General features: G+C 44.0%; 1 protein-coding gene across 1 annotated transcript in view; it reads right to left on the bottom strand.

Annotated features, from left to right (window-relative positions):
• Window positions 1–27,225, bottom strand: part of LOC135525527 (neurexin-3a-beta-like) — a 347,678-nt gene that overhangs the window by 132,569 nt on the left and 187,884 nt on the right. The window contains exon 3 of the mRNA XM_064953198.1: window positions 12,084–12,255. Within this exon, the coding sequence (XP_064809270.1) occupies window positions 12,084–12,255 (172 nt within the window). The remainder of the gene's footprint in view (window positions 1–12,083; window positions 12,256–27,225) is intronic.

The following is a 27,225-nucleotide window of genomic DNA, read 5'->3' as shown; positions in this document are numbered from 1 at the left end:
AACCAGGTAAGCTAGTTGAGAACAAGTTCTCTTTACAAATGCGACCTGGCCAAGTTAAAGCAAGGCAGTGCGACACAAACAACAGCACAGAGTTACACATGGAGTAAACAAGCGTACAGTCAATAACACAATAGAAAAAAAGGAAAGTCTATATACAGTGTATGCAAATGGAATGAGGAGGTAAGGCAATAAATAGGCCATAACAGCAAAGTAATTACAATTTAGCAAATTAACACTGGAGTGATAGATGAGCAGATGGTGATGTGCAAGTAGAAATACTGGTGTGCAAAAGAGCAGAAAAGTAAATAAAAACAATATGAGGATGAGGTTGGTCGATTGGGTGGGCTATTTACAGATGGACTATGTACAGCTGCAGCGATCGGTTGGCTGCTCAGATAGCTCATGTTTAAAGTTAGTGAGGAAAATATAAATCTCCAGCGATTTTTGCAATTAGTTCCAGTCATTGGCAGCAGAGAACTGGAAGGAAAGGCGGCCAAAGGAGGTGTTGGCTTTGGGGATGACCAGTGAGAGATACCTGCTGGAGCGCGTCCTATGGGTGTGTGTTGTTATCGTGACCAGTGAGCTGAGATAAGTCGGAGCTTTACCTAGCATTGACTTATCGATGACGATTGAACACTTTTCTGTCTGTAATTTGAAAGAATGTATAACCATGTTAGAAACAATTTGCTGGGTCCTGTTCCCTTAAACATCTGATAAGGACAACCAGTCTCTAACCGAACTATCATCTCTTCCCAAATCCAGTACTTTTTCAAACTGCAAATTAACCCAGAAAATCTAGGTCCTCGACGATAGCAAACACTTTACATTGTTATCATTTACCAGACTCTTATTCAAAGAGTGACTTACAAAGTCAGTAACCTAAGCCATTTACAGTAGCAGTTTCAGCCCATCCAGTGTCAGTCAATTCATTGTCAGACTATCTAGTGTCAGCCCATTCAGTGTCAGTCCATCTAGTGTCAGCCCATCTAGTTTCAGCCCATCCAGTGTCAGTCAATTCATTGTCAGTCCATCTACTGTCAGCCCATCTAGTGTCAGCCCATCTAGTGTCAGCCCATCTAGTGTCATCCCATCTAGTGTCAGCCCATCTAGTGTCAGCCCATCTAGTGTCAGCCCATCTAGTGTCAGCCCATCTACTGTCAGCCCATCTAGTGTCAGCCCATCTAGTGTCAGCCCATCTACTGTCAGCCCATCTAGTGTCAGCCCATCTAGTGTCAACCCATCTAGTGTCATCCAGTCTAGTGTCAGCCCGTCTAGTGTCATCCAGTCTAGTGTCAGCCCATCTAGTGTCAGCCCATCTAGTGTCAGCCCGTCTAGTGTCAGCCCGTCTAGTGTCAGCCCGTCTAGTGTCAACCCATCTAGTGTCAACCCATCTAGTGTCAACCCATCTAGTGTCAACCCATCTAGTGTCAGCCCGTCTAGTGTCATCCAGTCTAGTGTCAGCCCATCTAGTGTCAGCCCATCTAGTGTCAGCCCGTCTAGTGTCAGTCCATCTAGTGTCAACCCATCTAGTGTCAACCCATCTAGTGTCAACCCATCTAGTGTCAGCCCATCTAGTGTCAGCCCATCTAGTGTCAGCCCATCTAGTGTCAGCCCATCTAGTGTCAGCCCATCTAGTGTCAGCCCATCTAGTGTCAGCCCGTCTAGTGTCAGTCCATCTAGTGTCAGCCCATCTAGTGTCAGCCCATCTAGTGTCAGCCCATCTAGTGTCAGCCCATCTAGTGTCAACCCATCTAGTGTCAACCCATCTAGTGTCAGCCCATCTAGTGTCAGCCCATCTAGTGTCAGCCCATCTAGTGTCAGCCCATCTAGTGTCAACCCATCTAGTGTCAACCCATCTAGTGTCAGCCCATCTAGTGTCAGCCCATCTAGTGTCAGCCCATCTAGTGTCAGCCCATCTAGTGTCAGCCCATCTAGTGTCAGCCCATCTAGTGTCAGCCCATCTAGTGTCAGCCCATCTAGTGTCAGCCCATCTAGTGTCAGCCCATCTAGTGTCAGCCCATCTAGTGTCAGCCCATCTAGTGTCAGCCCATCCAGTCTCAGCCCATCTAGTGTCAGCCCATCTAGTGTCAGCCCGTCTAGTGTCAGCCCGTCTAGTGTCAGCCCGTCTAGTGTCAACCCATCTAGTGTCAAACCATCTAGTGTCATCCCATCTAGTGTCATCCCGTCTAGTGTCAACCCATCTACTGTCAGCCCATCTAGTGTCAGCCCATCTAGTGTCAGCCCATCTAGTGTCAGCCCATCTAGTGTCAGCCCATCTAGTGTCAGCCCATCTAGTGTCAGCCCATCTAGTGTCAACCCATCTAGTGTCAGCCCATCTAGTGTCAGCCCATCTAGTGTCAGCCCATCTAGTGTCAGCCCATCTAGTGTCAGCCCATCTAGTGTCAGCCCATCTAGTGTCAGCCCATCTAGTGTCAACCCATCTAGTGTCAGCCCATCAAGTGTCAACCCATCTAGTGTCAGCCCATCTAGTGTCAACCCATCTAGTGTCAACCCATCTAGTGTCAACCCATCTAGTGTCAACCCATCTAGTGTCAACCCATCTAGTGTCAGCCCATCTAGTGTCAACCCATCTAGTGTCAACCCGTCTAGTGTCAGCCCATCTAGTGTCAGTCCATCTAGTGTCAACCCATCTAGTGTCAGCCCATCTAGTGTCAGCCCATCTAGTGTCAGCCCATCTAGTGTCAGCCCATCTAGTGTCAGCCCATCTAGTGTCAGCCCATCTAGTGTCAGCCCATCTAGTGTCAGCCCATCTAGTGTCAGCCCATCTAGTGTCAGCCCATCTAGCGTCAACCCATCTAGTGTCAGCCCATCTAGTGTCAGCCCATCTAGTGTCAGTCCATCTAGTGTCAGCCCATCTAGTGTCAGCCCATCTACTGTCAGCCCATCTAGTGTCAGCCCGTCTAGTGTCATCCCATCTAGTGTCAGCCCATCTAGTGTCAGCCCATCTAGTGTCAGCCCATCTAGTGTCAGCCCATCTAGTGTCAGCCCATCTAGTGTCAGCCCATCTAGTGTCAGCCCATCTAGTGTCAGCCCGTCTATTGTCAGTCTGTCTAGTTTCAGTCTGTCTAGTTTCAGTCTGTCTAGTTTCAGCCCATCTAGTATCATTCCATCCAGTTTCAGCCCATCTAGTGTCAACCCATCTAGTGTCAGCCCATCTAGTGTCAGCCCATCTAGTGTCAGCCCATCTAGTGTCAGCCCATCTAGTGTCAGCCCGTCTAGTGTCAGCCCATCTAGTGTCAACCCATCTAGTGTCAGCCCATCTAGTGTCAGCCCATCTAGTGTCAGCCCATCTAGTGTCAGCCCATCCTGTGTCAGCCCATCTAGTGTCAGCCCATCTAGTGTCAGCCCATCTAGTGTCAGCCCATCTAGTGTCAGCCCATCTAGTGTCAGCCCATCTAGTGTCAGCCCATCTAGTGTCAGCCCATCTAGTGTCAGCCCATCTATCATCTGCACATCTAGGTTCAGCCCGTCCAGTGTCAGCCCGTTCTGTGTCAGCCCGTCCAGTGTCAGTCTGTCTAGTTTCAGTCTGTCTAGTTTCAGCCCATCTAGTGTCAGCCCATCTACTGTCAGCCCATCTAGTGTCAACCCATCTAGTGTCAGCCCATCTAGTGTCAGCCCATCTAGTGTCAGCCCATCTAGTGTCAGCCCATCTAGTGTCAGCCCATCTAGTGTCAACCCATCTAGTGTCAGCCCATCTAGTGTCAGCCCATCTAGTGTCAGCCCATCTAGTGTCAGCCCATCTAGTGTCAGCCCATCTAGTGTCAGCCCATCTAGTGTCAGACTATCTAGTGTCAGCCCATCTAGTGTCAGCCCATCTAGTGTCAGACTATCTAGTGTCAGCCCATCTAGTGTCAGCCCATCTAGTGTCAGCCCATCTAGTGTCAGCCCATCTAGTGTCAGTCCATCTAGTGTCAGCCCATCTAGTGTCAGACTATCTAGTGTCAGCCCGTCTAGTGTCAGCCCGTCTAGTGTCAGCCCATCTAGTGTCAGCCCATCTAGTGTCAGCCCATCTAGTGTCAGACTATCTAGTGTCAGCCCATCTAGTGTCAGCCCATCTAGTGTCAGCCCATCTAGTGTCAGCCCATCTAGTGTCAGCCCATCTAGTGTCAGCCCATCTAGTGTCAGCCCATCTAGTGTCAGCCCATCTAGTGTCAACCCATCTAGTGTCAGCCCATCTAGTGTCAGCCCATCTAGTGTCAGCCCATCTAGTGTCAGCCCATCTAGTGTCAGCCCATCTAGTGTCAGCCCATCTAGTGTCAGCCCATCTAGTGTCAGCCCATCTAGTGTCAGACCATCTAGTGTCAGACCATCTAGTGTCAGCCCATCTAGAGTCAGCCCATCTATCATCTGCACATCTAGGTTCAGCCCGTCCAGTGTCAGATTTAACAAGGCTAATCTGAAAACAAGACTCCCTACATTTTATCAGCATATCGATTGCGCAAACAGGGGCGGAAAAACCTTGGATCACTGTTACTCTAACTTCCGCGACGCATATAAGGCCCTGCCCCGCCCCCCTTTCGGAAAAGCTGACCACAACTCCATTTTGCTGATACCTGGCCAACAGACAAAAGCTAAAAATTGAAGCTCCCACGCTAGGTCTGTCCAACGCTGGACCGACCAAGCTGACTCCACACTCCAAGACTGCTTCCATCACGTGGACTGGGACATGTTTCGTATTGCGTCAAATAACAACATTGCCAAATACGCTGATTCGGTGTGCGAGTTCATTAGAACGTGCGTTGAAGATGTCGTTCCCATAGCAACGATTAAAACATTCCCTAACCAGAAACCTTGGATTGATGGCAGCATTCGTGTGAAACTGAAAGCGCGAACCACTGCTTTCAATCAGGGCAAGGTGTCTGGTAACATGACTGAATACAAACAATGCAGCTATTCCCTCCGTAAGGCTATCAAACAAGCTAAGCGTCAGTACAGAGACAAAGTAGAATCCCAATTCAACGGCTCAGACACAAGAGGCATGTGGCAGGGTCTACAGTCAATCACGGACTACAGGAAGAAATCCAGCCCAGTCACGGACCAGGATGTCTTGCTCCCAGGCAGACTAAATAACTTTTTTGCCCGCTTTGAGGAAAATACAGTGCCACTGACACTGCCTGCAACGGAAAAATGCGGTCTCTCCTTCACTGCAGCCGAGGTGAGTAAAACATTTAAACGTGTTAACCCTCGCAAGGCTGCAGGCCCAGACGGCATCCCCAGCCGCGCCCTCAGAGCATGCGCAGACCAGCTGGCTGGTGTGTTTACGGACATATTCAATCAATCCCTATACCAGTCTGCTGTTCCCACATGCTTCAAGAGGGCCACCATCGTTCCTGTTCCCAAGAAAGCTAAGGTAACTGAGCTAAACGACTACCGCCCCGTAGCACTCACTTCCGTCATCATGAAGTGCTTTGAGAGACTAGTCAAGGACCATATCACCTCCACCCTACCTGACTCCCTAGACCCACTCCAATTTGCTTACCGCTCAAATAGGTCCACAGACGATGCAATCTCAACCACACTGCACACTGCCCTAACCCATCTGGACAAGAGGAATACCTATGTGAGAATGCTGTTCATCGACTACAGCTCGGCATTCAACACCATAGTACCCTCCAAGTTCGTCATCAAGCTCGAGACCCTGGGTCTCGACCCCGCCCTGTGCAACTGGGTACTGGACTTCCTGACGGGCCGCCCCCAGGTGGTGAGGGTAGGTAACAACATATCCTCCCCGCTGATCCTCAACACTGGGGCCCCACAAGGGTGCGTTCTGAGCCCTCTCCTGTACTCCCTGTTCACCCACGACTGCGTGGCCACGCACGCCTCCAACTCAATCATCAAGTTTGCGGACGACACAACAGTGGTAGGCTTGATTACCAACAACGACGAGACGGCCTACAGGGAGGAGGTGAGGGCCCTCGGAGTGTGGTGTCAGGAAAATAATCTCACACTCAACGTCAACAAAACTAAGGAGATGATTGTGGACTTCAGGAAACAGCAGAGGGAACACCCCCCTATCCACATCGATGGAACAGTAGTGGAGAGAGTAGCAAGTTTTAAGTTCCTCGGCATACACATCACAGACAAACTGAATTGGTCCACTCACACAGACAGCATCGTGAAGAAGGCGCAGCAGCGCCTTTTGTCACCAAAAGCACTCACAAACCTCTACAGAGGCACAATATACACACTGACACTGACTCAACTCCAGCCACTTTAATAATTGGGAATTGATGGGAAATGTTGTAAATATATCACTAGCCACTTTAAACAATGCTACCTTATATAATGTTACTTACCCTACATTATTCATCTCATATGCATACCTATATACTGTACTCTATATCATCGACTGCATCCTTATGTAATACATGTATCACTAGCCACTTTAACTATGCCACTTTGTTTACATACTCATCTCACATGTATATACTGTACTCGATACCATCTACTGTATCTTGCCTATGCTGCTCTGTACCATCACTCATTCATATATCCTTATGTACATATTCTTTATCCCCTTACACTGTGTATAAGACAGTAGATTAGGAATTGTTAGTTAGATTACTTGTTGGTTATTACTGCATTGTCGGAACTAGAAGCACAAGCATTTCGCTACACTCGCATTAACATCTGCTAACCATGTGTATGTGACAAATAAAATTTGATTTGATTTGATTTATGTTTTAGTCTTATCTGACCAGAGTACCTTCCTCCATATGTTTAGTGAGTTTCCCACATGCCATTTGGCGAACACTAAACACGTTTGCTTATTTTTTTCTTTAAGCAATGGCTTTTTTTCTGGCTACTCTACTGTAAAGCCCAGCTCTGTAGAGTGTATGGCTTAAAGTGGTCCTATTGACAGATACTACCATTTTTAATAATGGATTTAATGATGTTCCGTGGGATGTTCAAAGTTTCTGATATTTTTTTATAACCCAACCCTGATCTGTACTTCTCCACAACTTTGTTGCTGACCTGTTTGGAGAGCTCCTTGGTGCCACTTGCTTGGTGATGCCCCTTGCTTAGTGTTGTTGCAGACTTTGGGGCCATTCAGAACAGGTGGATATATACGGAGATCATGTGACAGATCATGTGACACTTAGATTGCAGACAGGTGGACTTTATTTAACTAATTATGTGACTTCTGAAGGTAATTGGTTACACCAGATCTTATTTAGGGGCTTCGTAGAAAAGTGTGTGACTACAAATGCACGCACCACCTTTCCATTTTTTAAATATTTTTTCTATAATTTTTGGAAATAAGTTATTTTTGACATTTCACATTACCAATTTGGACTATTTTGTGTATGTCCATTACATGAAATTCAATTACAGGTTGTAATGCAACAAAATAGGAAAAACGCCAAGGGGTTGAATACTTTTGCAAGGCATTGTATAAAATGCCGGGTGGAGATGAACCAGGCTATGAGGCGTGGCCAGTCCTCTTCTGGCTGTGCCGGGTAGAGAGGAACCAGGCTATGAGGGGTGGCCAGTCCTCTTCTGGCTGTGCCGGGTGGAGATTATAACAGAACATGGCCAAGATGAATTGCCAAAAAGATTGGAGAAGTGGTTTATCCACACTTTTTTTGTTTTGGATAGATAACTCTGTGTTTTTGTCACTTAACAGCAGACTCATACATTTCCTTAGTGAAAACAATGTACTGAGCAAATGTCAAATTGGCTCTTTACCAAATTACCATATGACAGACCACATATTCACCCTTCATACCTTAATTGAGAAACAAACCAAAACAAAGTATTCTCTTCCTTTCGACTCAATTTGGCATGAGGGTCTGCTATACAAATTGATGAAAGCGGTGTTGGGGGAAAAGCATATGACATTATAAAATCCATGTACACAAACCACAAATGTGCAACTAAAATTGGCAAAAAACACACACATTACTTTTCACAGGGCCGTGGGGTGAGACATGGATAAAGCTTGAGCCAAACCCTCTTCAACATACATATCATCGAATTGGCGAGTGCACTAGAAAAGTCTGCAGCAACCGGCCTCACCCTACTAGAATCTGAAGTCAAATGTCTACTGTTTGCTGACAATCTGGTGCTTCTGTCACCAACCAAGGAGGGCCTACAGCAGCACCTAGGTCTTCTGCACAGATTCAGTCAGACCTGGGCCCTGACAGTAAATCTCAGTAAGACAAAAATAATGGTGTTCCAAAAAAAGGTCCAGTCGCCAGGACCACAAATACAAATTCCATCTAGACACTGTTGCCCTAGAGCACACAAAAAACTATACCTACCTCGGCCTAAACATCAGCAACACAGGTAACTTCCACAATGCTGTGAATGATCAGCGAGACAATGCAAGAAGGGCCTTCTACGTCATCAAAAGGAAAATCAAATTTGAAATCCCAATTACGATCTGGGTAAAAATAATTGAGTTAGTTATAGAACCCATTGCCCTTTAAGGTTGTGAGGACTGGGGTCCGCTCACCAACCAGGAATTCAGAAAATGGGACAAACACCACATTGAGACTCTGCATGCAGAATTCTGCAAAAACATCCTCTGTGTACAACGTAAAACACCAAATAATACCCGCTATTTACCAAAATCCAGAAAAAAGCCTTTAAATTCTACAAACAACTTAAAGGAATGGATTCCCAAACTTTCCATAACAAAGCCATCATCTACAAAGAGATTAACCTAGAGAATAGTCCCCTAAGCAAGCTTGTCTTGGGTCTCTGTTCACAAACACAAACAGACTCCACAGAGCCCCAGGACAGGAACAGCAACACAATTAATTAGACCCAACCAAATGATGATAAAACAAAAATATAATTATTTGACACAATGGAAAGAATTGAACAAAAAGCAAAGCAAACTGGAATGCTATTTGGCCCTAAACAGAGAATACACAGTGGCAGAATACCTGACCACTGTGACTGACCCAAAATTAAGGAAAGACTTAACTATGTACAGACTCAGTGAGCATAGCCTTGCTATTGAGAGAGGCCGTCGTAGGCAGACATGGCTCTCAAGAGAAGACAGGCTGTTTTGGACACTGCCCACAAAATGAGTTGAAACTGAGCTGCACTTCCTAACCTCCTGCAAAATGTATGACCATATTAGAGACTCGCATTTCCTTCAGAATACACAGAACCAAAATCAATTTGAAAACAAATCCAATCTTGATAAACTCCCATATCTACTGGGTGAAATACCACAGTGTGCCATCACAGCAGCAAGATGTGTGACCTGTTGCCACAAGAAAAGGGCAACCAGTGAAGAACAAACACTATTGTAAATACAACCTTTTCTACTGTAACTATTTGCACATCATTACAACACTCTATATTGACATAATATGACATTTGAAGTGTCCTTTTTATTTTGGAACTTCTGTGAATGTAATGTTTACTCTTCATTTTTTCACTTTCTATTTCACTTGCTTTTGCAATGTAAACATATGTTTCCCGTGCCAATACATTCCCTTTGAATTGAATTGAGAGAGAGAGAGAAAGGGAGAGGGAGAGAGAGAGAGGGAGAGAGAGAGAGAGAGAGAGAGAGAGAGAGAGAGAGAGAGAGAGAAGCGAGGGAGAGAGAGAGAGAGAGAGAGAGAGAGAGAAGGCGAGAGGAGAGAGAGAGAGAGAGAGAGAGAGGGAGAGAGAGAGAGAGACAGAGAGAGAGAGAGATAGAGGGAGAGAGAGAGAGGGGGAGAGAGAGAGAGACAGAGAGAGAGAGAGATAGAGATAGAGAGAGAGGGAGAGAGAGAGAGAGAGAGAGAGAGAGAGAGGAGAGGGAGAGAGAGAGAGAGCAAATAAAGTGATTTCACTCCTGTTCCCACCAGAGTCCAAGTCTGTGTTGAAGTAATGAGGACACATGGAGCATTTAATGTGAGTGATACTGACAGGCCTCCGAGACGATGAGGCCACACTGCTCTACTCATTTTGTTTCTGTGTGTGTGGCGAGCGAGTTAGTGAGATGGTAGAGAGAGAGATGGTAGAGCATGCCAGAGCATGCCGCTTGCAATGCCAGGCTTGTGGGTTAGACACCCAACGGGAGACCAGTACAAAAAAAGTATAAAATGTATGTACTCACTAATGTAGAAGACAGTAAGACATGTATTTTTAAAAGGGACACTGCACGGTTACTGTACTCAACACAGGAAGACAACAAGGAGACGTCACATGCCAGATGAGATGTTTCCAATGGCGTTACTGGTATATTCTACAGCATTTTTCCTTGTGTTGACGGGGAGTGTTGGCAGCTGTAGCTGTAAGATACATTTCTACCAGTAGTCGCAGGCTCTTTTGCCCAAGTCTTGGTAAACATTCTTGATCATTCCACTATTGCCATAGTCATACTGATACTTGTCAAACCATTTCATATAAGAGCACAACTTTAGTAAGTAAGGCAGAGGGAGGGAGGGAGGGAGGGAGGATAGTAAGGGAGGATAGGAAGGGAGGAAGGAAGGAAGGAAGGAAGGAAGGAAGGAAGGAAGGAAGGAAGGAAGGAAGGAAGGAAGGAAGGAAGGAAGGAAGGAAGGAAGGAAGGAAGGAAGGAAGGAAGGAAGGAAAACCAAGAGTACTCTGACAGCTCTTCCTACCACTAAATAAACCAACTGTTGAGGCATCACGAACAGTCCTGAGAAGCGATAGTTCCATTGCAAAACCCAGGGAGCCTGAAGTCGATTCCAATTCAATGTCCATCTTCATTCAATCACAAAACAGCTGGAGAGCTTAGTTGGGTTAAATCAGAATTCCACTCCAGAGAACTGCTTACGGTCCCTAAAGCAAAGTCTGAAGTCCTTCTAACACAGCCTGGCCTGATACATGGGCTGATAGAGAAGAGGGAGTAGACAGCCTAACACAGGGCCTTCTGGAAATGTGAAAGATGACTTGTAACTCAGTGGATACTGAACGTTAGCGACACAATACAATATATATTGTATTATAGTATCTGAAACACCAAGCATTCTGGGAGTTAATGAGGCAATATCATATATATGATGTTATAGTATATGTAAAATCTAAACATTTTTTAAGTTGACTAGACCATTTTTTTTATTATATTACACTCTTAGAAGAAAGGGTTGCAAAAGGGTTCTACGACTGTCCCCATAGGAGCACCCATTTTGGTTCCAGGGAAGGGTTCTACGACTGTCCCCATAGGAGCACCCATTTTGGTTCCAGGGAAGGGTTCTACGACTGTCCCCATAGGAGCACCCATTTTGGTTCCAGGGAAGGGTTCTACATGGAATCGTAAAAGGTTCTACCTGAAACCAAAAAGGGGTTCTTCAAAGGGTTGTCCTATGGAGACAGCCAAAGAACCCTTTTATTTTCTAGAAAGCAGCTTATTTTCTAAGAGTGTAGAGTATCACTAAAACTAAGCATTCTGACCCATTGCATTCATCAGGGTGATCCTCGAAGAGACGCTGGAGATCATTCACGGTTCCTGTCTGATAGGAACGGTTTACACATACAGCACATTGGTCTTTCGACCAACTAGATCACATCGTTTTTCCAATAACTGGGCAAAAGATCAGAATGGGGCTGCATGTGTAAACACAGCCTAATAGGCCTGCTGCCGAAAGGCCTTTATTGTGCCTTAATTGCAAACATAGTGTAGCGACTTTAACCCAACAATTAGCAACTTCGACAAGAGGTCTGGATCTCATGGTGTAACGGTTAAGGTATTGGTTAGGTTTGATAGTCACTGTGCTTGTAGTCTAATGACAATGGAGCATTTACAAGCTTGAAGTAGCTGAAAGAGAAACAGTATAGTGAGAACAGAAGGAGTTGTGGTGTTGACGATGTACTCCAGGGTGGTCTCTGGAAAGGGTCTCAGCAGCGTGTGGTCCAGTGAGGTTGGGGTGAGTTAACAACTTCTCATGTGCATGTATGGTGTGTTTACCACACAGGTAAACCTACCATTGCATGCACAGGTCGCAGCACAGGTGAAACCATGCAGGTGTATGTGTGTGTGAGTGTGGGGGGGTGGGCGCAGCACGGGTGAAACCATGCAGGTGTATGTGTGTGTGAGTGTGGGGGGGGGGTAGCACGGGTGAAACCATGCAGGTATGTGGGGGGGTCCATACCTCCTGGGAAGTGTTCATTGATAGACCAGTTGTCCACCTGGAGTGTGGCGTTACCCCCATTTCTGGTGAAGCGTACCACATGGTACAGCCCGTCATTCACTGGTGTACTATTCTCTCTCACGCTGATGTCCATTGTGCCAATGTTAAACGTCACACCAATCTTCCCTTGTTCCTAGAAGAAAAAACAAAATCATTCATTTAGTGTTTTTAAAAAATATATATATTTCGGGAAACAATTTTTCCTGTGATGGACTTTTTGTTGTTGTTGATACATGACTTTTTGTTGTAGTGCATCAATTGTTTTTGTTTAAAAAAACTCCAATCTTAATGCTAAAAACGAGGTAATCGAATGAATAAATGCTAAAAGTTTATAACTTTATTGCTTGGAGTCTGTGGAATGTCACTGGAAGATTCAAAGAAAAACTAAGGAATTCAAGGTTTAATTCTCTAGCTCTCTTGGTTTATTATTCAGTCCTTGAATAATCCATTATATTAACCTTAAAGGCCCCCTTCTGCTTGATAACACACACACACACGCACACACGCACGCACGCACACACACACACACACACACACACACACACACACACACACACACACACACACACACACACACACACACACACACACACACACACACACAAACACACCCACATACAGCATATATATAACGGCAAAAATCAATGGCGTTGAATAAGCCAGAGTAAACAGAGATAAACTAGATTAATGAGCAGTGAAGGCTCACAGAGTCACATGTTGGAAGAGAACAGATGTCAACGGGCAGGTGACCAATTCCACCTCCTCACTCCAAACCAACCTGTGATCATCAACCAACCAGGGAGCAACCTGACTCTGTAGTGGCTAATGGGTAGAATTAAATGTCACCATCTGGATATAGAAGAATTACTAGTTCTATGGCATCCCCTTTGCATTTTGCCAATCTGAAAGAATCTGATCCACACCACATTCAATATGTCAAAATCAGTCAATTATCTGCAATTCTGGTGATACTGATAATAACATTCCAAAATGTTACAAAATGACACACTAACGCTAATCAGCATCAAATCAAATTGTATTTGTCACATGCTTTGCAAACAACATGTGTAAACTAACAGTGAAACGCTTACCTACCGGCCCTATCCCAACAATGCAGAGAGAAATATAGAGAAATAATAGAAAATAGACAAAAATTAACATGGAAAAAATGCACATTGAGTAGCAATACATTGGCTATATACACGGGTGGAAGTACCGAGTCGATGTGCAGGGATACAAGGTAATAACATGACTATATACAGGGAGTACCAGGTAATAACATGACTATATACAGGGAGTACCAGGTAATAACATGACTATATACAGGGAGTACCAGGTAATACCATGGCTATACACACGGGTGGAGGTACCGAGTCGATGTGCAGGGATACAAGGTAATAACATGACTATATACAGGGAGTACCAGGTAATAACATGACTATATACAGGGAGTACCAGGTAATACCATGGCTATACACATGGGTGGAGGTACCAAGTCGATGTGCAGGGATACAAGGTAATAACATGACTATATACAGGGAGTACCAGGTAATAACATGACTATATACAGGGAGTACCAGGTAATACCATGGCTATACACACGGGTGGAGGTACCAGGTCGATGTGCATTGAGTACCAGGTAATACCATGGCTATACACACGGGTGGAGATACCGAGTCGATGTGCAGGGATACGAGGTAATAACATGGCTATATACAGGGAGTACCAGAAAACATGGCTATATACAGGGAGTACCAGGTAATAACATGGCTATATACAGGGAGTACCAGGTAATAACATGGCTATATACAGGGAGTACCAGGTAATAACATGGCTAAATACAGGGAGTGACAGATAATAACATGGCTATATACAGGAAGTACCAGGTAATAACAAGGCTATATACAGGGAGTACCAGGTAATAACATGGCTATATACAGGGAGTACCAGGTAATAACATGGCTATATACATGGAGTGCCAGATAATAACATGGCTATATACAGGAAGTACCAGGTAATAACAAGGCTATATACAGGGAGTACCAGATAATAACATGGCTATATACAGGGAGTACCAGGTAATAACATGGCTATATACATGGAGTACCAGTTAATACCATGGCTATATACAGGGAGTACCAGGTAATAACATGGCTATATAGAGGGAGTGCCAGATAATAACATGTCTATATACAGGAAGTACCAGGTAATAACATCAGCTTCTCTCAACCTGTTGTTACTTCCCTCATACTTCCTCGAGCTCCTCTCAACCTGTTGTTACCTCCCTCATACTTCCTCGAGCTTCTCTCCTGTTGTTACTTCCCTCATACTTCCTCGAGCTTCTCTCAACCTGTTGTTACTTCCCTCATACTTCCTCGAGCTTCTCTCAACCTGTTGTTACTTCCCTCATACATCCTCTAGCTTCTCTCCTGTTGATACTTCCCTCATACTTCCTCTGTAGTTAATCAATGCTGGAATCACCTCCTCATCTGTATACAGATCAGAGTCTATTGCCAGATGATAAATAGTATCGAGGGAGATGTGTTGTGCATTCATCACCACTGATCAGAGAAAGGCCTGGGCGGAATCTAGGCCAGGGCTCTCAAGTTCATTTAGAAGACATCGGACAGGAAGTAGAAGATGCTGTACAGCGTTACTACAGTCGTTTGGCCAGTAATAACTGTAGGATTGAGATTGATTAAGGAGTAATTCTATATAATAACTTATTTGAAATAATGCACATTTTCTAACTTTTGTTTGCTATCTTTTTGAAGATACAGGTTTTGTAAGGGATCTGTATTTTAAATGCAAATGTAACTTCGAACAGGATGTATTTTTGTGTAACTTCCTGTTCATGTATTTAAACTGAGTGGAACATATGGAGTTCTTAGATAACACACATGACGAAACCGGGTGGAAACACAGAAACATACATTTAGTCAGATCTTTTTCCCTGCTCTTTATGAAATTGGAATCAAAAGCGAGTCAGTGTATTTTTACTTTTTGATCATAGGCTTTCCTCTCGCTGGTTTCAACATTTTAGTAACATCAAAGAGCATGGTTTAAATACCACCCACATGTTTACACCCGCAAGCAAATGTTACCGTTTTGCACACAGCTTTCATTTAGTCTGAATCCTTCCCTCCTCTCTCATAGTACTAAATGTTAAAGTGATTCTCATTCAATTAAACACTCAGAAATGGGTTTAATCTATAAAGTCATGGAAGCTTCAAATCTCCAAAATATTTTATACCCAAAATATGTTGAAAATGTGTTATTTCTAAAGCAGTCAAATATCTAATTGTGATGATATGTAATGATTAGCTTATTGAAACGCCTCCTCATTGAATTGTTCACTGTGAATATCCTTTAAAATAAAAAAATAAAAAACATAATTAGCTGTGAAATATGGGCAGGCTTCGAGGAGCATCAGGGGACTCCTTTAGAACAGTGAATGAAACCAAAGGCAACACTCCATCACCATGGCCCCTTTGAGATATTCTCCTAATGGAGCTGCCATTTAACGAGCCTGACTCCGCGGCAAGATAAAGACAGGCGCATAACAGCGATCCATATCCTATGGAGCGTGGCAGTGTGCTGGAGCACTGAACACACAGGGATGGCAGGGCGATTCCATGGTATCACCTGCACAAATTGATAAGTGTTTAAGAAATGAACAAGGCGCTCTGTGAGAGAATGGCGTGTAAACTGCTGATAACATAATGGGCGGTTTGTCTGTAGAGATGGGAGCCGAGAGGGAAAATAAAGCAGAGATGACAAGTGTTTCATCAATGAAAGGCTGGGGTTAGCTAGCAAGTCAACGAACAATAACAACAGACGGTTTGTTCTTCAATAGCAGCACAGACAATTTTCCGGCAAAGAGTGGAAACGTTTTTGCAAAGTTTGGCCACATTACAATAATGAAATTGATTATACCGTAGTGTGATTATGAACATTTACTTTTCACAGTAATTAAGGGTCTGTCAACAGCTTGCGTTTGGGTATAAGGAAATTTGATTACATGGAGTTCGTAATGGCAGTTACTCTGACCCAAGCCCACCGTGTTATTGATCTTTTCAGCACACAAGAGACACAGTGTACAAGGACAAAGGGGTGTCTCAACTGAAGTATACAAGACATGGCATTTTTTGCCATAACAGGCAATAACAGTTTAGTGTGAAACAGACCCATCGTGGAGGTCTTAGCAAGACACATTCATACAAGCAAGTGTCTCTAATCGATTGATTTATTATTCGCTTTAAAATACAAAATTTGACAAGAATTTTGAACAATTATCAACAAAATGTGAAAGCCAAAAGGTATAAAACCCTAGTCTTTTCACAAAGGGGTTTTTACTAATGCTTTAACATTGAGACATGTAAGGTTGGTAGTTAGGTGGTCAGACAGAGAGAGGTATTTTCAGGTTCAAGCTCTATTCTGGTGACAGAATCATGTTTTACCAAAGAGGAGCCTTATTGTTAACAAAATCAGAAGGACCAAAAAAGAGCATTTAACTCACCTCAACAGTATGTGTACCTATTTAGGTGTTCATGCATCATGCATGTTGGACGCACGAGTGGGAGCCACAATTACGGGCTTAAACTAGGTATTAGGGGTTTAATCTAGGTATTAGGGGTTTAATCTAGGTATTAGGGGTTTAATCTAGGTATTAGGCATTTAATCTAGGTATTAGGGGCTTAATCTAGGTATTTGGGGTTTAATCAAAGTATTAGGGGGTTCATCTAGGTATTAGGTAAACAATAGATGAGTAAAGATTTATTTTATTTTTTTAATAACATCTGCGAAGCTATATACAGGTGGTACAGAGTCAATGTGCAGGGGCACCGGTTCGTCGGGCTATTTGAGGTAATATGAGATTAGTTAAAGTGACTATGCATAGATGATAAACTAGGAGTTGCAGCAGTATAAAAGAAGGGTTGGCGGGCAGGGGGTTCCGAGTGGCGCAGTGGCCTATGGTAATGCATCTCAGTGCTAGAGGCACCACTACAGACACCCTCGTTTGAAACCAGACTGTATCACAACCGACCGTGATTGGGAGTCCCCGGGTTTGGCCAGTGTAGGTCGTCATTGTAAATAAGAATTTGTTCTTAAAGGTTACATGTGTTTGAATAGGGCCTGTTCTACGATCATGTGTTTGAATAGGGCAGACTGTGGCTCATTTAATGTATCTTCAGAGAATCTGTGAATAAAGGTTATTACTTAAAATAAATTGACAATAAACTGAAGATCTCATACAACGTTGTGTACTACTCCCTTCACAGAACAGCACAAACAGGCTCTAACCGGAATTGAAAGAGGAGTGGGAGGCCCCGGTGCACAACTGAGAAAGAGGACAAGTACATTAGAGGGTCTAGTTTGAGAAACAGAGCTGGCAGCTTCATTAAATAGTACCCGCAAAACACCAGTCTCAACTTCAACAGTGAAGAAGCGACTCCGGGATGCTGGCTTTCCAGCAGCTACTCTGTCCAGTATCTGTGTCCTTTTGCCCACATCTTAATATTTTATATTTGTTGGCCAGTCTGAGATATGGCTTTTTCTTTTGCAACTATGTAAATGAGGTATTTCATTTTTTAATGGAATACAAAAATGTTTTTTTTTTACTTTTTTTTTTTGCTTTGACACTATGCGGTATCGTGTTTAGATCGTTGAGGAATTTTTTTCTTATCTCATCCATTTTAGAATAAGGCTGTAACTTAACAAAATTTGGAAAACATCAAAGGGGTGGCAGTGTAGCCTAGTGGTTAGAGCATTGGACTAGTAACCGAAAGGTTGCAAGTTCAAATCCCTGAGCTGATAAGGTAAAAAAATCTGTCGTTCTGCCCCTGAACAGGCAGTTTACCCACTGTTGCTAGGCCGTCATTGAAAATAAGAATTTGTTCTTAATTGACTTGCCTAGTAAAAAAAAGGGTGTGAATACCTTCTTAAAGCACTGTATGTGTGATAGCCGACTAAACCTTTCTCCACGATTTACAATGGAATTTAGTCAGCTACCTGCAGGCCACTGTATTTATCTTTTAATGCAGTCACCTCGGTTTTAATTTTAAGCATCTTTTAATCCTTCGCTTGTATGTCACAATTGCAAAAACAAAAACGTTGTATTTGTCGTCACCTTCGTTTTTAACTTCGTCACAGAGAGACAGATAAACATCTTGATGCTAGTGGAGATCCAGTAGGGGATAAACACATTTAACAACGCACCAAGCTTTTCTAGGAGTGGTCTGAGGCAGTTGGTAAAATATCAACCACTATTCCATGTATATTGTAACCGAACTTAACATATGAACTAAATGGAGTACCACAGATTTACGTGCAGAGTAATATGAATTGCCCAGAGACCTCGTTGGGAGAGAAAACTAAATGGTCTGAACATTAACTGGAATCTGAGAAAAGGTTACTAGTCAGGAGAAGGTCAGCTAAATGTATCATTAGAATAAGATAGAATAAGAGAAGGAGAAAGAGAGAGGGACGAAGAAAGAGAGAGAGAGAATGAAAAGGAGAAAGAAAGAAAGAGAGAAGAGAGAGAAAGAGAGAAAAAAGAGAGAGAAAGAGAGGCAGGACAAGAGGGAGAGATAAAGCACAGAATCATACTCACTAAATTAATACTTAAAGACAACTTTACATCTTCCACATCAGCCGACTCAACACTGCATCGCCGCAAAACATCTTTCAAGCTCATGACTTTGACAATCAGCAGTAACTAACACTCTCACAGAGAGGGGGAATGAACCAGCAGTCACTCCCTCAACACTCTCACAGAAAGGGGGAATGAACCAGCAGTCACTCCCTCAACACTCTCACAGAGAGGGGGAATGAACCAGCACTAACTCCCTCAACACTCTCACAGAGAGGGGGAATGAACCAGCACTAACTCCCTCAACACTCTCACAGAGAGGGGGAATGAACCAGCACTAACTCCCTCAACACTCTCACAGAGAGGGGGAATGAACCAGCACTAACTCCCTCAACACTCTCACAGAGAGGGGGAATGAACCAGCACTAACTCCCTCAACACTCTCACAGAGAGGGGGAATGAACCAGCACTAACTCCCTCAACACTCTCACAGAGAGGGGGAATGAACCAGCACTAACTCCCTCAACACTCTCACAGAGAGGGGGAATGAACCAGCACTAACTCCCTCAACACTCTCACAGAGAGGGGGAATGAACCAGCAGTCACTCCCTCAACACTCTCACAGAGAGGGGGAATGAACCAGCACTAACTCCCTCAACACTCTCACAGAGAGGGGGAATGAATCAGCACTAACTCCCTCAACACTCTCACAGAGAGGGGGAATGAACCAGCACTAACTCCCTCAACACTCTCACAGAGAGGGGGAATGAACCAGCACTAACTCCCTCAACACTCTCACAGAGAGGGGGAATGAACCATATGCTATCATCCACTAACCGTCTCCAAACTGGCATTAATGGGAGATGAAGAATAGACATTCACACACGAACACTCAGGAGCTCCCGTGGCTGTGGCTTATGGAGATATCAAAGGTGTTGATGAGGCAGAACGAGTCTTTTAATTCACTGTCTGCTGTGGCTGTTGTTGCTGCTGCCACTGTGGCTGTGCTTGCCAAGCCAGGCAGTATACTGCAAACACCGACAGATGCCAGGCCATTTTAATCTGCTGAGAACTTGCTGGATCGACAGTCCTCGAGAGGAAAGGAATGGAGGGAGAGAAAAGGTGAGATGGAAGGAGAGAGAGAGAGCTATAGAGAGAGAGGGGAGAGAGAGAGAGAGAGAGAGAGAGAGAGAGAGAGAGAGAGAGAAAGCGAGAGGAGAGAGAGAGGAGGGCTGAAGAGAGCGGTAAGAGTGAGAGAGCTGGATGGGAGAGTATTCAAAATGACCTTGTATTGAATCTGAAGTGCTGACCATAAAGTATGGTTTACACAGGACAAGACAGGACAAGACAAGTCAGGGCTAGACAGGACAGGACAAGACAGGACAAGACAAGTCAGGACTAGACAGGACAAGACAAGACAAGACAGGACAAGACAGGACAGGACAGGACAAGACAGGACAGGACTTGACTGGACAGGACTTGACTGGACAGGACAAGACAGGACAAGACTGGACATGACAAGACAGGACAGGCCAATACTGGACAGGACAAGACAGGACAAGACAGGAAAAGACAGGACAGGACAAGGCAGGGCAAGACAGGACAAGACAAGACAGGGCAAGACAGGACAAGACAAGACAGGACAAGACAGGACAGGACAAGACAGGACAAGACAAGACAGGACAGGACAGGACAAGACAGGACAAGACAAGACAAGAAAAGACAGGACAAGACAAGACAGGACAGGACAAGACAAGACAAGACAGGACAAGACAAGACAGGACATGACAAGACAAGACAGGACAAGACAGGACAAGACAAGACAAGACAGGACAGGACAAGACAAGAAAAGACAGGACAAGACAGGACAAGACAGGGCAAGACAAGACAAGACAGGACAGGACAAGACAAGAAAAGACAGGACAAGACAGGACAAGACAGGACAAGACAAGAAAGACAGGACAAGACAGGACAAGACAGGGCAAGACAAGACAAGACAGGACAAGACAAGACAAGACAGGACAGGACAAGACAGGACAGGACAGGACAAGACAAGACAGGACAGGACAAGACAGGACAAGACAGGGCAAGACAAGACAAGACAGGACAGGACAAGACAGGACAGGACAAGACAGGACAAGACAGGACAAGACAGGGCAAGACAAGACAAGACAAGACAGGACAAGACAGGACAGGACAAGACAGGACAGGACAAGACAGGACAAGACAGGACAAGACAGGGCAAGACAAGACAAGACAAGACAGGACAAGACAGGACAGGACAGGACAAGACAGGACAAGACAAGACAGGACAGGACAAGACAGTACAAGACAGGACAGGACAAGACAGGACAAGACAGGACACTCACTGTCACTGACACACACAGGCAGGAACTGAGAACAATGATATGTGCTCCATCATCATAACTGATATTCAGCATTAATGCAAGTATCACTATTGACAAAGCTAAAAGTTTATAATTTTACTAGGCAAGTCAGTTAAGAAGAAATTCTTATTTTCAATGACGGCCTAGGAAAAGCGGGTTAACTGCCTGTTTGGGGGCAGAACAAAAGATTTGTACCTTGTCAGCTTGGGGATTTGAACTTGCAACCTTTTGGTTACTAGTCCAACGCTGTAACCACTAGGCCACCCGGCCACCCAAGGAGCTCCTGTTCTTCCTTACATTGTGGATGGCTGGAAGCTATATCAAACTGGAGATGAAAACTATCACTGAAGAAGTCTCATTCTAGGTTCCTTTATCCACACTGTATTTATTCTACCTGGAGTAGCACTGCCAATAGTTTTGTTCAGGAGCGGTGTGAATAAGCTGTCATTTTAATCTAGTTTTTTTCTCCTATTTGAGTCATGATTGTGTTAGCACCACATACAGAGTAGCATTCATTCAAACTCACTCTTCCCTTCCCTGCAATTTGTCTCCCTGTCAACACTGTGATTTGCGGAAAGAAAATCAGAAAAGAGATCAAGTTGTTCTGCAGCTTAAGGCAATGGGTTCATTTGAATAACCAGGTAAATATTGACAGCTACAGCTGGATGCTGAAATGGGTTTATTAGAATAACCAGATAAATATTGACAGCTACAGCGGAATACTGAAATGGGTTCATTTGAATAACCAGGTAAATATTGACAGCTACAGCTGGATGCTGAAATGGGTTTATTAGAATAACCAGATAAATATTGACAGCTACAGCGGAATACTGAAATGGAACACAGATCTGAGAAGAATATAGTGCGATATTTATTTTTTATTTAAAACTTCTACCCTTCTTGCTGCTTGTTATTATGGTAAAAACTGCATTGCGCCTTCAGAGAAATTTAGTAGTGATTAATAATGTGTTGTTCCCATTGATCTCTTTTGCAGTGACCGTCAATTCAGGGGCTCCATTCAACTGTACCTGCATTGCAGTAATGACACATACAGTTGGAAGTTTACATACACCTTAGCCAAATACATTTAAACTCAGATTTTCACAATTCCTGACATTTAATCCTGGTAAACATTGCCTGTCTTAGGTCAGTTCGGATCACCACTTTATTTTAAGAATGTGAAATGTCCGAATAATAGTAGATTTAATGATTTATTTCAGCTTTTATTTCTTTCATTACATTCCCAGTGGGTCAGAAGTTTACATACACTCAATTCGTATTTGGTAGCATTGACTTTTTTATTGTTTAACCTGGGTCAAATGTTTCGGGTAGCCTTCCACAAGCTTCCCACAATTCGTTGGGTGAATTGTGGCCCATTCCTCCTGACAGAGCTGGTGTAACTGAGTCAGTCACTGGGTTTATCAATAAGTGCATTGAGGATGTCGTCCCCACAGTGACTGTACGTAAATACCCCAACCAGAAGCCATGGATTACAGGCAACATTCGCAGTGAGCTAAAGGGTAGAGCTGACACTTTCAAAGGTGCGGGACTCTAACCTGGAAGCTTAAAAGAAATCCCGCTATGCCCTGCGATGAACCATCAAACAGGCAAAGTGTCAATATAGGGCTAAGATTGAATCATACTACACCTGCTCCGACGCTCGTCAGATGTGGCAGGGCCTGCAAACTATTACAGACTACAAATAGAAGCACAGCCGCGAGCTGCCCAGTGACACAAGCCTATCAGACTAGCTAAATCACTTCTATGCTTGCTTCGAGGCAAGCAACACTGAGGCATGCATGAGAGCATCAGCTGTTCTGGATGACTGTGTGACCACGCTCTCTGTAGCCGATGTGAGTAAGACCTTTAAACAGGTCAATGCGGCAAGGCTGCGGGGCAAGATTGATTACAAGGACGTGTGCTCAGGGCATGTGCTGACCAACTGACAGGTGTCTTCACTGACATTTTCAACATTTCCCTGATTGAGTCTGTAATACTAACATGCTTCAAGCAGACGACCATAGTCCCTGTGCCCAAAGGCAAACTGCCTAAATGACTACAGACCCGTGGCACACACGTCCATAGCCATGAAGTGCTTTGAAAGGCTGATAATGGCTCACATCAACCCATTATCCCAGAAACCCTAGACCCACTACAATTTGCATACCGCCCAAACAGATCCACTGATGATGCAATCTCCATTGCACTCCACACTGCCCTTTCCCACCTGGAGAAAAGGAACACCTATGTGAGAATGCTATTCATTGACTATAGCTCAGCGTTCAACACTGTAGTACTCTCAAAGCTCATCACTAAGATAAGGATCCTGGGACTAAACACCTCCCTCTGCAACTGGAACCAGGACTTCCTGACGGGCCAAACCCAGGTGGTGAGGGTAGGTATTAACACATCTGCCACGCTGATCCTCAACACTGGAGACCCCCAGGGGTGCGTGCTCAGTCCCCTACTGTACTCCCTGTTCACCCACGACTGCATGGCCAGGCACGACTCCAACACCATCATTAAGTTTTCTGACGACACAACAATGGTAGGCCTGATCACCGACAACGATGACAGCCTATAAGGAGGAGGTCAGAGACCTGGCTGGGTGGTGCCAGAATAACAACCTATCCCTCAACGTAACCAAGACCAAGGAGATGATTGTGGACTACAGGAAAAGGAGCACCGAGCACGTCCCCATTCTCATCGACGTGGCTGTAGTGGAGCAGGTTGAGAGCTTCAAATTCCCTAGTTTCCACATCAACAACAAACTAGAATGGTCCAAACACTCCAAGACAGTCGTGAAGAGGGCACAACAAAACCTATTCCCCCTCAGGAAACTAAAAAGATTTGGCATGGGTCCTGAGATCCTCAAAAGTTTCTAAAGCTGCAACATTGAGAGCATCCTGACCGGTTGCATCACTGCCTGGTACGGAAATTGCTCAGCCTCCGACCACAAGGCACTTCAGAGGGTAGTGTGTATGGTCCAGTACATCACTTGGGCAAAGCCACCTGCCATCCAGGACCTCTACACCAGGCGGTGTCAGAGGAAGGCCCTGAAAATTGTCAAAAACCCCAGCCACCCCAGTCATAGACTGTTCTCTCTACTACCGCATGGCAAGCGGTACCGGAGTGCCAAGTCTTGGACAAAAAGGCTCCTCAACAGTTTTTACCCCAAAGCCATAAGACTCCTGAACAGGTAACCAAATGGTTACCCAGACTATTTGCATTGTGTGCGCCCCCAAACCCTCTTTTTACGCTACTGCTACTCTCTGTTCATCTTATATGCATAGTCACTTTAACCCATATCTACATGTACATACTACCTCAATAAGCCTGACTAACAGGTGTCTGTATATAGCCTTGCTACTCTTTTCAAATGTATTTTTGCAGGCAAAAACCTGAGAAATTCCACTTCCTGTTTGTATTTTTTCTGGGGGTGAAAGATTTTCAACCAAGCTCTCATTGAAATTACAGATATGGACGAGTTTTCACTTCCTACTTAGAACTTTGTCTGATGACTCTAATGTGAAGGGGGGTTGAATGAGACAGGAAATAGTCACCACTGCCACGAGTTGACCATGCTTTCACCAGGCGTGTTCACAGGGGAAGGATCTGCGTTCCACCGGTCATCTGAAGTCATTCTCATTCTCCGGTTGGAACGTTATTCAAGATATATGTAAACAACATTCTAAAGATTGATTCAGTACATCGTTTGACATATTTCTACTGACTGTTACGGAACTTTTGGACATTTTGTCACGTTATAGTGGACACGCTTTGTGACTTTGGAATTGTTTACCAAACACGCTAACCAAAGCTAATTGGACATAAAAAACGGACATTTACGAACAAATCAAGCATTTTTTGTGTACCTGGTATTCCTAGGACTGCAGTCTGATGAAGTTCATCAAAGGTAAGGAAACATATATCATGTATTTTCTGGTTTCTGTTGACTCCAACATGGTGGCTAATTTGGCTACTGTTCTGAGTGCCGTCTCAGATTATTGCATGGGTTGCTTTTTCCGTAAACTTGTTTTGAAATCTGACACAGCGGTTGCATTAAGGAGAGGTATATCTATAATTCCATGTGTATAATTGTATAATCATCGACATTTATGATGAATATTTCTGTTGAAACGATGTGGCTAAGCACAATCACTTGATGTTTTTGGAACTAGTGAATCTAATACGCCAATGTAACTCAGATTTGTTTTATATAAATATGAACAATACATGCATGTATTGTGTAACATGAAGTCCTATGAGTGTCATCTGATGAAAATAATTCAAGGTTCGTGATTAATTTAATCGCTATTTCTGCTTTTTGTGAATGTTATATTCCGCTGGAAAATGGCTGTGCTTATTGTGGTTTGGTGGAGACCTAACATAATCGTTTGTGGTGCTTTCGCTGAAAACCGATTTGAAATCGGACACTTTGGTGGGATTAACAACAAGATTAACTTCAGAATGATATAAAACACATGTATGTTTTTGTAATTGTAATTATGAGATTTCTATGGTTTGAATTTGGCGCGCCCTCTATTTTCACTGGTAGTTGTCATATCGATCCGGTTAGCGGGATTGCAGCCATAACAAGTTTAAAGCAGCCAACCTTTGCCTTGATGATAGCTTTGCACAATCTTGGCATTCTCTCAACCAGCTTCATTGGGTAGTCACCTGGAATACATTTAAATTAACAGGTGTGCCTTGTTAAAAGTTAATTTGTGGAATTTATATCCTTCTTAATAAGTATGAACCAATCAGTTGTGTTGTGACAAGGTAGGGGTGGGAAACAGAACATCCCCCTATTTGTAAAAAGACCAAGTCCATATTATGGCAAGAACAGCTCAAATAAGCAAAGACAAATTACGTTACTTCGTTACTTTAAGATATGAAGGTCAGTCAATCTGGAATATTTCAAGAACTTTGAAAGTTTCTTCAAGTGCAGTCACAATAACCATCAAGCGCTATGATGAAACTGGCTCTCAAGAGGACCACCACAGGAAAGGAAGACTCAGAGTTACCTCTGCTGCAGAGTTCACTAGAGTTACCAGCCTCAGAAATTGCAGCCCAAAAAAAGGCTTCACAGAGTTCAAGTAACAGACACATCTCAACATCAACTGTCCAGAGGAGACTGTGTGAATCAGGCATTCATGGTTGCAGTTGCTTCAAAGAATCCACTACTAAAGGAAACCAATAAGATTAAGAGACTTGCTTGAGCCAAGAAACACGAGCAATGGGCATTAGACCTGTGGAAATCTGTATTTTGGTCTGGATATCTGTATTTTGGTCTGAGTCCAAATGTAAGATTTTTGGTTCCAACCGCCTTGTCTTTGTGAGACACAGAGTAGGTGAACGGATGATCTCCGCATGTGTGGTTCCCACTGTGAAGCATGGAAGAGGAGCTGTGATGGTGCTTTGCTGGTGACACGGTCTGTGATTTATTTAGAATTCAAGGTGCACTTAACCAGCATGGCTTCCACAGCATTCTGCAGCGATTCACCATCCCATCTGGTTTGTGCATAGTGGGATTATCATTTGTTTTTCAACAGGACAATGACCCAACACACCTCCAGGCTGTGTAAGGGCTATTTGATCAAGAAGGAGAGTGATGGAGTGCTGCATCAGTTGACCTGGCCTCCACAATCACCCGACCTCAACCCAGTTGGGATGAGTTGGACCGCAGAGTGAAGGAAAAGCATCCAACAAGTGCTCAGCATATGTGTGAGTTCCTTCAAGACTGTGGGAAAAGCATAACCAGGTGAAGCTGGTTGAGAGAATGCGAAGAGTGTGCAAAGCTGTCATTCTATCGGAAGGTCTAGCTGAGTTCTATCTTAAGGACTGGCTGAGTTCAATTGGATGGACTGGCTGAGTTCTATTGCAAGGACTGCACACTAGTCACCATTGGTGGTGGCCAACATTTTAAGTAATTCACTAGATGACAGAGATTCAAATCAAATCAAATGTTATTTGTTACATGCACCAAATACAATTGGTGCAGACCTTACCATGAAATCTTTACTCACGAACCCTTCCCAATGATGCAGAGGTCAAAAATTATAATAATAAAAAATAGTGGCACAAGAAGAATAGGAGTACCACAACAGGATCAAGGTATCTG

This window comes from Oncorhynchus masou, chromosome 32 (assembly GCF_036934945.1).
Source record: "Oncorhynchus masou masou isolate Uvic2021 chromosome 32, UVic_Omas_1.1, whole genome shotgun sequence".
NCBI classification, from domain to species: domain Eukaryota; kingdom Metazoa; phylum Chordata; class Actinopteri; order Salmoniformes; family Salmonidae; genus Oncorhynchus; species Oncorhynchus masou.
This window is presented reverse-complemented; position numbering and strand designations above follow the sequence as displayed.